At 46.9% G+C, this 10,307-nt stretch overlaps 2 protein-coding genes across 2 annotated transcripts; one reads left to right on the forward strand and one right to left on the reverse strand.

Moving 5' to 3' along the window:
• The first annotated feature begins 3,301 nt into the window (after positions 1–3,301).
• Positions 3,302–4,543, forward strand: LOC123106473 (early growth response protein 1). The gene has a single exon (XM_044528627.1). It carries the CDS (start codon positions 3,382–3,384, stop codon positions 4,243–4,245), a length of 864 nt encoding a protein of 287 aa, XP_044384562.1. The 5' UTR covers positions 3,302–3,381; the 3' UTR covers positions 4,246–4,543.
• A 1,598-nt stretch (positions 4,544–6,141) lies between these two features.
• LOC123106474 (uncharacterized) lies at positions 6,142–7,139 on the reverse strand. Its single transcript, XM_044528628.1, has 3 exons — positions 6,847–7,139; positions 6,619–6,711; positions 6,142–6,457 (listed from the first exon to the last, which is right to left on the reverse strand). The coding sequence occupies exons 1-3, from the start codon at positions 7,042–7,044 to the stop codon at positions 6,332–6,334; spliced, it is 417 nt and encodes a 138-aa protein (XP_044384563.1). The 5' UTR covers positions 7,045–7,139; the 3' UTR covers positions 6,142–6,331.
• Positions 7,140–10,307: the final 3,168 nt, after the last annotated feature.

The raw sequence follows: 10,307 nt of genomic DNA on the forward strand, positions 1-10,307 counted from the left end.
TGCTCCTCTGAGTGTTGGTCCGAACTAGAGTCCTGTGCAGCGCCACCTCGGGGAAACTCGAGGTTTGGTTTTAGTTGTATGGAGAGCTCATCTGAGTATGCCCTGAGAACGAGATATGTGCAACTCCTATCGAGATTTGTCGGCACATTCGGGCGGTGTTGCTGGATTAGTTTTACCCTGTCGAAATGTCTTGTAACCGGGATTCCGAGTCTGATCGGGTCTTCCCGCTAGAAGGAATATCCTTCGTTGACCGTGAGAGCTTGTTATGGGCTAAGTTGGGACACCCCTGCAGGGATTTGAACTTTTGAAAGCCGTGCCCGCGGTTATGGGCAGATGGGAATTTGTTAATGTCCGGTTGTAGAAAACCTGAAGTTGACCTTAATTAAAAATACATCAACCGTGTGTGTTACCGTGATGGTCTCTTTCCGGCGGAGTCCGGGAAGTGAACACAGTGTTGGAGTTATGTTTGACGTAGGTTGTTCTAGGATCACTTCTTGATCATAGTTTCTCGATCGTGCTTGCCTTCTCTTCTCGCTCTCATTTGCGTATGTTAGCCACCATATGTGCTAGTCGCGTGCTACAGCTCCACCTCATACCTTTACCCTACCCATAAGCTTAAATAGTCTTGATCGCGAGGGTGTGAGATTGCTGAGTCCCCATGGCTCACATATACTTCCAAAACCAGCTTGCAGGTGCCGATGAGTCCGTGCAGATGACGCAACCAAGCTCAGGAGGAGCTCAATGAAGATCTTGTCCTTTGTGTTGTTTCGTTCTAGTTGATCAGTAGTGGAGCCCAGTTGGGGTCGATCGGGGGGCCTTGTCGCATTTGGGGTTCTTCTTTTATTTTGGTTCCGTAGTCGGACCTTGATTGTATTTGGATGATGTAATGTTTTATTCATGTATTGTGTGAAGTGGCGATTGTAAGCCAACTATGTATCTCTTTCCCTTATGTATTACATGGGTTGTGTGAAGATTACCTCACTTGCGACATTGCTTTCAATGTGGTTATGCCTCTAAGTCGTGCTTCGACACGTGGGAGATATAGCCGCATCGAGGGCGTTACATCTTCATCAACCCTAGAATTGTAGCCATCATGCTCCACTTCAAGGGGGACCCTACTGCTGTTGCCCACACTTGTCGAGCCACCACGTCGCCGTGCACCAACTGAACTGTTCTGGCTAGAGATGCCATTACGACGACTTGATTCTCCCCGAGATGTTGCACCCGCCATCCTAGGTCCAAATGCCTGCTCAAGCACATCAACTTGCAGCCTCACATGAAAATTATCTTTCTCTTTATGCCTAACAAACATGGTAGCTAGCTCTTCATCATTACTAACTGTCACCCAATTCTTTTCCCCATCGTAGTATTTGTATACCACTTCATCAAGCAAACCCCAAGGATATTGGCTACAAATTACCTCCCCAAATTGTCTGAAACTCCAATTACTAGCCATTGGCAACCGATAATCAAAACCTCCTTGGTATTTCTTCTTATCCTTTGCATCGAACATGTACCGGTCCCTTCTAATGTGCACCATGAAAGCAAACCGCAACTCCATCCTAACCGGCGAAAAACAGAGACGCAATCAGCACACTAATTGGGCAAACCTACTCGAACCGAGTGTTCAAATGCACAACTAAGCTCAATCTAAACAAGAGGCGAGACTTACCCCTCGGGAACCCAGTCGTGGACGCGGCGGATCTTCGGCCCGATGCCTGCCTCGCCAAATACTCCGGGGTCGCCGTTGCTCACCATTTTGCCCTAGGGTTCTTCCTCCTAGTTCAAATAGCTCCAGTAGCCCCCCACCTTTGAGCGCTCCGGCCGGGCGCACGGAAGGAGGCCGCGCCGCGGATCGAGCAGGTGGCGGGCGCCCCACCCGTGGCGTCGCAGGAAGGTGGTGGGCGTCACAGGTAGCCGTGGAGCGTAGGCGCAGGGAGGTAGCGGCGGAGCAGGCCGTGCAGCTGGTGGCGGGGCAGGTGCTGGCCGCGACGCAGGTGGCGGCGGCGGCGACGCAGGACAGCCGGCCGGGCGGATGGGTGTGAGCTAGAATGATTTGGGGATTTAGTTGCACGGGCCTACATGTCAGCTCCGGACCCACGTCCACGCGGTCTCACGTGTAAGCTCCGGACCCACAACCACTAACGCCGGCAGACGGAATGCACTCAAATATGGCCATTTGGCCTCGTCATAGTTGTTGTGCTCGGACTAGGGGCAAAACTGAGCACACGGACACCACTGAGGGCAAAAGGATAAGTAACCCTTATAAATAGTAAATTTAAAAAATGCTATAAAAATTAAAAAATCTGAATTTATTTTTGTAATATACTCTCTTCGTTCTTAAATATTTGTCTTTCTAGAGATTTCAACAAGTGGCTACATATGAAGCAAAATGAGTGAATCTACACTCTAACATATGTCTATATACATCCGTATGTGGTAGTCCATTTGAGATCTCTAAAAAGACAAATTTTTAGAAACAGAGGGAGTACATAGTCAGGCGGTATACTCGCATATGAAGTTTCACGAAGAAATCACATCCATGGTATCTGGGCAAAAATGACAAAATCAAAGCTATATTAAAAAACACTGTTTAATGAATAGTATGATCGCATTTGTATTTTCTTCACTAAGAATACCATGGGTGTCAATACATCATGAAACTTCACACGTGAGTAGAATGATTGACTAAGTTTCATACCGTGAAATTTCAGATTTTTTTATTTTTCTAGTATTTTTTATGAATTTATTATTCACATGGGTGCGCGCGCATCCATGTTCACCTTTGTATGTTCGAAAAGTTCATAGGAACTTTTCAAAATTGGAAAAGGGAAAAATGCTATCCAATAATAAGGCATGCCTATTTTGTATGGAGACATCTCGTGAATATTCGGTATCCAAAGCAAAACAAAACAAGTAGTCGCTATAATTAAAATAGTATACATAGTCAAATTTACCGTTCATGCATGAATAGATGGCTTAGATTAAACATTTCTCTTGCCTCCTAGAAGGTAAGAGGATATAATCTTAAAAGAGCTCATATTGAAAATCTACCATAGTGGTTACTCAACACATGATTTTCTACATACATGCGATGGTAGCATGCACCGATGGTAACGTGTGCTGCTAACTTAGTGGTAGATCTATCGGCAACGTGGCCATGCTTATCGCTACCATGTGTCACATCACATAACACGAGCGTTACTAGTTCATAGATGATGACAGCATTGCTTCCCTTTTGGGACCCCCTTTATATCTATATCTCTCGTAGGCACAATAGAACACAAGCACACCAGTCCCCTTTCCCTTCCCTTGTTCCTTGCTCCCACATCATCTATCTCTTCCTCTCGCATCCCTCACCAGGTCTGTGACCAAGATCTCATGGCCGCCAGCGCCAACTGCATGTCCACGAACCGACATGCTGATGACCAGCCTTCGCTACCACCAGCGATCTCGCTAGCATCCTCCACACACCACCCTAACCGCGGACTCAGCTCCGAGGAGGAGAACCTCGCCTTCTCTCTGATGATGCTGGCTAGTGGCATCCGTGACGAGCATCCTGCATCCCTCGACCATGTTACAACGCCGTCATCGCCTCTGCCACCACACATGGCAGATGTTCCAGCGGGCGTATCCCAGGGTGCACCGGCGGCCGAGGCGACCGGCCAAACACCCGCTTCGGTGGTTGTGGTCGCTTCAAGGCAAGTTCCCACACATGTGCCTTCACTGTCGCCGGCAATCGCTGTCAGGCCAAATATGGTGCTGGAGCAGGTGGTTCCACCGACCCAAGCGCCACACCCGGCGATTGTGACTCAAGCGGCCCCTGCTCTGGCATTGGCATCCACCCAAGCGCGACAAGTTGTCGCGACGAACAAAGTGCCATTCAACAAGCCCAAGAAAGCGTCCACACAACCAATCAAGCCATGTAAATCGCTGAAGACCGTGGCCGCGATGGCGGAGAGCCAGACGCCACAACAGGAGAGCCAACAGCTGTTGCACGAGTGCCCGTTGTGTCTCAAGAGGTTCAAGAAGTCTCGGGGCCTTATTGTGCACATGAAAACCCATCCAGATGGGAGGATGCACCCGTGTGTGTGGTGCACCAGCACTTTCCCAACCTCCTCCGCGCTTCGCTCACACGTCAGGCGCAGCAACACCTGCGGTGGAAACAGGCCGAGAAGGCTTGCACCCGTAGCCGCGGCGGCGATCGCATGGCACACCATCGACCTGAACATGCCGGAGATTTAATTAGCTCCGCGATGGAGAAGGGGGAGGACATCCACAAAGAACTTGCGGTTGGTGTGTTAATGCGGCAATAAATGTCAGTTTCTAGTCCTCATATTAGAGTCCGGCAGTTTCAGGTTGATGAGCAGCTGTAGTATTTAATTTCGGTGGCTAGCTTTGGCTTTTATTGTCAGTCCGTGTTTTTATCTTGTGCTTGTTGATTGGTTCACCATGGTCCGATCTTTCTTTCTTGTATGTCCTTTGTCTTGGTCATGTATTTGCGTTTACATGATTGAATAAACTTTATTCGCTTTTACTAATTCTTAGCCGCCTAAAACTTTCCTAACTCTTGGTTAATGTTGCATATTAGTTTATTCTAAATTTGGCCTATTCAAATCGTGCAGTTTTGTGTACCCATGTTAGATCAGGTTTCAATATTTAGTTTGCGTATGTATGAAGTGAGTGATATGCTAATGGTTGGATGCGGATCCAGAAACATAGGGAAAAGACTTGAGCTATAATTATTATATTGGACAGCTTCTGAATAGATACTCCCATTAGTGCAAGTGAGCTACGTCTATAGAGTTTTCTCATGGAGGAAATTTACAGACTGAGGTGGAGGACTTGATGAAATTTAGAGTGAAATTCAGAGGGAGAAGTCCTTGTTTGGATCATTGGATGGCAGACGGGACTTGCCTTACCAAATTGTTGGTATTAACCAACAGGGAAGGCATGCGTTTGGATAGCTCCCAAATTTTCGTATCCGAGTCAAAAATTGGACATCCCTTCTGATTATGTGTCGGAGATCCTGATGGCGGTGAAATTCTTCGCCAATTAATCAATTGACACCCCCGCTTGAATGGGCGAGTGAGGGCACAATACAAACAAGCCCTTACAGACTGCATACCCCGCGTCTTGGACTCAGATGCAGACTACAGAGGTGTGTCTGACTTCAAATGTTCGCAACTTTCTCATCAGGGACTTCAAATCGGGTGATCTTGGTATTTCCGGAAAGATTATCTCATGCATTTTCCAATGCATCCAGTCACACCTTCAAATTTCTTGGGCTTTTCGGAAACCAAGGGGAAAACAGTAGATGCTGCGGAATATCCATCACTATAAAATCTCAGATTCAGGAATGATCCAGCACAAGCCAGTACGAGGCATCTTATAGCCAGTGCGAGTGCATTAAGCGGCGGGGAGCGAAGAGAGCCGTTGGACCCTTCTCGCCAGCATTCACATGATCACATCAAAGGCGTTCGCTAACTGAACCTCGTCTACTTATAACTGAAGAAAGAAAGACTGCAGGCCATAGTCCTGATTCTCCTGAAACTCCAAATCCCATTAGCATGGTTATCACTTTTGTCCACACTGTCTAGTGGCACTACTGGTATCAGCACTGTGTGTGCCACGAGGGTGGCCTTCAACAAGGTGCAGCAGATCCTCCTTAAGCCGTACATTTTCTTTATGCAGGACCCTCAACCTCAAGCCATATACTTCAAACAACATAGCCCAACATAGGCTTCAAACAACATAGCCCATAAACCATATGCTTAAATTGAATCCCAGACCGAACGCATCGAAGTCGGCCGCCATTTTGATGCTGGTACGCTATCATCATATAAATTATTCTGCGAAGTTTTTAGGCTTCCATATAACCAGAGTTCGGACAACGTATAAAGCTACCTGAGTATGTTGAACTAGGTGTCATTTTAACAGCCATCTACTGTTAATACTTCAGCAGTAAAAGTAATGTTAATGACTGCAGTCCTAATTAGCCGCGTTTTGTCCATGAAGAAATGCATTGGAATAATTAGTACTCCTCCCGTAAAGAAATATAAGAGCGTTTAGATCACTGACTATTTCTTTACAGAGGGAGTACTGAGTAAACTACAGACCCAACTGCAGCTTACTCTGAAGTATAAACAAGTGCAACTCTAAACATTTTAGATTGTCCAAACCGCAGCTTCCTCAAGAGTATAAACAAGTGCATCTTGAAATATGTTGGTGCAATGTAAACTAAGTAAACATAGGCTGTGTGCTTCATACAGCACACGTAAATCACTAACTACCGCGAGGAATTCTCTGTCCCTCCAGACTCAGGTTCTTCTCATAATCGGCACCTCAAGTCTTGTGCTATCTGTGGCTTCTTGCATTCCAGTTCGCCTTCAATAGGAGCATGTGGCCGTTTCACGATATCTGGTTTTTCTTCATCTTCATCTTCATCACCTAAGAGCTGAATTAATAGACAGAAATAATGTATGTACATATTAGAAGCAGGTATTAGCAGCTAAAAAAAAAGAAGCAGGTATATGTCCAAGACTGAAGAGGCAAATTCGCCCAACACAAAATTATATATTTTATGGATCGACTGAAGTTTGTTATCATCTGTCCTACATTTTCATCCTCCTCGTCCTCATCCTCGTCGCCGCCCTCGTCGATCTCGACCACGTGGAATATGTCACGAGCACGTTCGAAAGCATCTAGTGCCTGAATGCAGTAGAAGTTAAGGAGAATATATCTTACAAGATTGATGAATTATAACGATCTTGAGAAAAATGGGAGACCTGAAATCTGAATGGAAGAAAATCTAGATGAGAGAAGGGATGGATGGAGCGCGCGCACCTCTCGTAGGTGGACGATCCTCTGCTCGAACGTCTTGCCATCGGGACGGTTCATGATATCGCCGATCTTGTCCAGGCCGAAGTGTTGGAACAGGTAGGTCAGGCAAGGAGCAAGAGGCGGCGACTGCGGATAGGGTGAATAAATCACACTGCAGTTGCCATCGCCGCCGGGTGGTCCGCCACTGCCAGCGCCAGCCATGGTTGCCACGAGGGAACGGCGGCGGCGGCGGCGCGCGTGGCCGAGGGTTGAAGCGTGGATGGTTTCTTTATTCGGGAATCGGGAAGGAGACAGGCAGTATATATTTGGGATTTAGTCATTAGGCCCAAATAAGTATGCAAAGCGAATTTTAAGGATAGGCCCAATTAATATGAACCGTCCATTTTGCAGCATCCGATCGATGGCTAGTATATCACCTCTTGAAATTTTTCCCTTTTTGCAAGTAAGAAAAGAAACTATTATGTCATTAAAATATGATGTTAAATTAGGAAATATAGCATGTAGTGCTCAAATTTCCATGTCACTTTTCTACATGCCACGTCTCTATCTTTTTTTTAGGGCTCCACGTCTCTATCATTACATTCTTTTTTAGCTAGTTTTTTTTAACACCTTTTTAGCTAGGTTAATAGGTAGCCAACTTGGATAGTGAATATACGTGTCACTTTCACCACACAAAGTCCATAAATTGCATATTCATGTAGTGAGTAAAACGCAGCTAATTCTTGGTAACCTTTTTTTTAGGAAAAATTCTTGGTAACTTTTGAACCTTTAATTAAAATCTAAGTACTCACTTTAATACCATAAGAGAAACAAAATAATTTGGAAGTGACAAATAATTCAGTTGATGTGAAACAAATTCCAACATAGAAAAAAAATCGCCCACGATCAATTTTTTGATATGGTTTAACTTATGTCGATGTACTGTTTCATGCTGAAATTTTGGATCAACAACTGATTAGATAGTTTTCCGTAACTAACAGTGAAACTAATAAAATGTTACAAGGTATATTTAGTATGAATATTCTACAATGGTAATACAAGATTAGAGCAAAAGTTCGTATTTCTTAAAAAAATGATGAATAGAGAAACTAAAAATGTGTTATCCAATAATAAGGCAGGCATATTATGTATGTATGCATTCCATGAAAATTTGATATCAAAAGCAAAATAAACAAGTAGTAGTTGCAATAATTAGAACAGTATTCATGGTCCTCTTGTCGAGGAAATAAATGAGATGCTGACAAGCGGTCACCGAGTATTGAGTGGCTTGGGCCAGGCGAACAACAAACAAAGCTGCTCATAACTTAGCTATGGAGGGTTGGCTTTTAAATTTATGCAAAACTTGGTTTAGTGTTTCTCCAGTTTGTATCGAGATGTTTTACTGGCTGATGGTGCCATGTACTAAGTAATAATAAGGTGATTGTTTCCTCTAAAAAAAGTATTGTTGATGAATGGACAGTTGAGATTAAACATTTCCCTTACCTCATACTCCGTTGGTGAATGATTAAATGTACCGTTGATGAATGGTCTCGGAGTAGAAGATAAGAGGGGTCATCTTAAAATACTCCCTCTGTCTGAAATTACTTGTCGCAGAAATGAATAAAAACAGATGTATCTACAACTAAAATACATCTAGATACATCCATGTCTCTGACAAGTATTTTCGGACGGAGGGAGTAGCTCGGTAGAAAAAATCAACCACAGTAATTAGTCAACACATGATTTTCCAACGTGTGCTGCTAACTCTAGTGATAGATCTATTGGCAATGTGGCCATGCTTATCGCTACCATGTGTCACGTCACATAGCTCAAGCGTTACTAGTTGGTAGATGATGACAACATTGCTCCCCTTTCAGGACCCCCTCTATATCTATCTCGCAAGCACAATACAACACAAACACACTAGTCCCCTTTCCCTTGTTCCTTGCTCCCACATCATCTATCTCTTCTGCTCTCGTCCCTCATAAGGTCGGTGCCAAGATCTCATGGCCGCCAGCGCAGGCCGCATGCCCACGCATGAAAATCCATCCAGATGGGAGATTGCACCCGTGTGTGTAGTGCATGAGCACTTTCCCAACCTCCTCCGTGCTTTGCTCACACGTCAGGCGCAGCAATACCTGCGGTGGAAACAAGCCAAGAAGGCTTGCACCCGTAGCCGCGGCGGCGATCGCATGGCACACCATCAACCTGAACATGCCGGATATCTAATTATGCCGGCGATGGAGAAGGAGGAGGAGGACACGGGCAAAGAACATGTTGTTGGTGTGTTTTTTCGCGAATACGCAAAGCTTGCGTATCATTGCATTGATAGAAGAAAAGCAGAATGAGTACATAAGAGGGTACAACACAGCACGAACGCATACATGAGAAGGCGTGGACATGGGACCCAGAGCAGAGAGACGGTATGCTCAACCCGGACAAAGAGAAAACACTGCTAAATCACCAAGCCAAGCCTAGCTAGAGGGGCAAGCCGAACCGGCTAGGTGACGATCATCTCTAACACCAATATCAGGGACGCCGCGAGCAAACAAGATGACGCCTTCAAGAAGGGGCACGACATCGTGACGCCGCCGCCATCCGATCCGAAGAACCGGACCAAGGGTTTCCCCCGATGCTTAAAGAGCGGCACGAGTAGAGGCCATGGCAGCGCCTCCAAGAAGGAAAACGACACCCACAGGTGCCGTCGTTGCCAGCGTGGGCGAGCCGAGCAGGGATTTCGTCCTGGCCTGAGTCCGAGCAATCCCATTGCCACGGACCAGGGGCCGAAGATGAGGAAGTAGCTTCGCTAGTCGAGATCACCACCTCACGACGGGGTTGGGTGGGGTTGCGCCTGCCATTGGTGGGTGGCATCGGGAGACGCCGAAAAAAACGCAAGCTTTGGGATTGGCTCGCCGTGGAGGTGGATGGGGTCAAAGGGCGGCAGGGCCGAAAAAGCCGACGCGGAGGAAGGAAGGCAACTGACGCCATCGACAAGCTAGGAGCCGGAAAGGGGCGCAGATCCAAGCTGCCGAGGACGAAGTCGCCGGGACGCCGGCGAGCCAAAGGCCGGAGAGACGCAGCAATAGGAGCGCCGGCGCCGGAACCGCAGCGACAAAGGACGCAGGCAGGCTATGGACACTTGAGGGGAGAACGCAAGTCCAAAACCGCCAGGACCGGAGCGGTGCCGACAAAGGGTCCACCGGAGGCCTCAACCGCATGCCAAGGAAGACCACCATAGCACACAAATCGAACGAAATCAACACCGCAGCTTGGAGGAGGCGTCGTTGGAGACGAGGAATAGCCTGCAGCAAGGCAGGGCCAGAGCCTCGGCTCGCCTGGCCGCACCACCCAAATCAAGCCCAACCACCACCACCAGCAATGAAGGGTGTGCTGCCGAGGGAGGATGTGGCCACTGAAGGTGCAGACCAAGCCTGCACTGCCGAGGGAGGAGGCGGCCACGCCGGCCGGAGGACAAAACAGTCGGA

The sequence above is a fragment of the Triticum aestivum genome, chromosome 5A (genome assembly GCF_018294505.1).
Source record: "Triticum aestivum cultivar Chinese Spring chromosome 5A, IWGSC CS RefSeq v2.1, whole genome shotgun sequence".
Classification (NCBI taxonomy): domain Eukaryota; kingdom Viridiplantae; phylum Streptophyta; class Magnoliopsida; order Poales; family Poaceae; genus Triticum; species Triticum aestivum.

Coding starts and splice junctions, on each gene's coding strand:
- LOC123106473 (XM_044528627.1), top strand. CDS start 3,382: ATGGCCGCCAGCGCCAACTGCATGTCCACGAACCGACATGCTGATGAC.
- LOC123106474 (XM_044528628.1), bottom strand. CDS start 7,044: ATGGCTGGCGCTGGCAGTGGCGGACCACCCGGCGGCGATGGCAACTGC. Junction 6,712..6,846: donor GGATCGTCCACCTACGAGAG/GTGCGCGCGCTC, acceptor TACTGCATTCAG/GCACTAGATGCTTTCGAACG. Junction 6,458..6,618: donor AGGACGAGGAGGATGAAAAT/GTAGGACAGATG, acceptor CTATTAATTCAG/CTCTTAGGTGATGAAGATGA.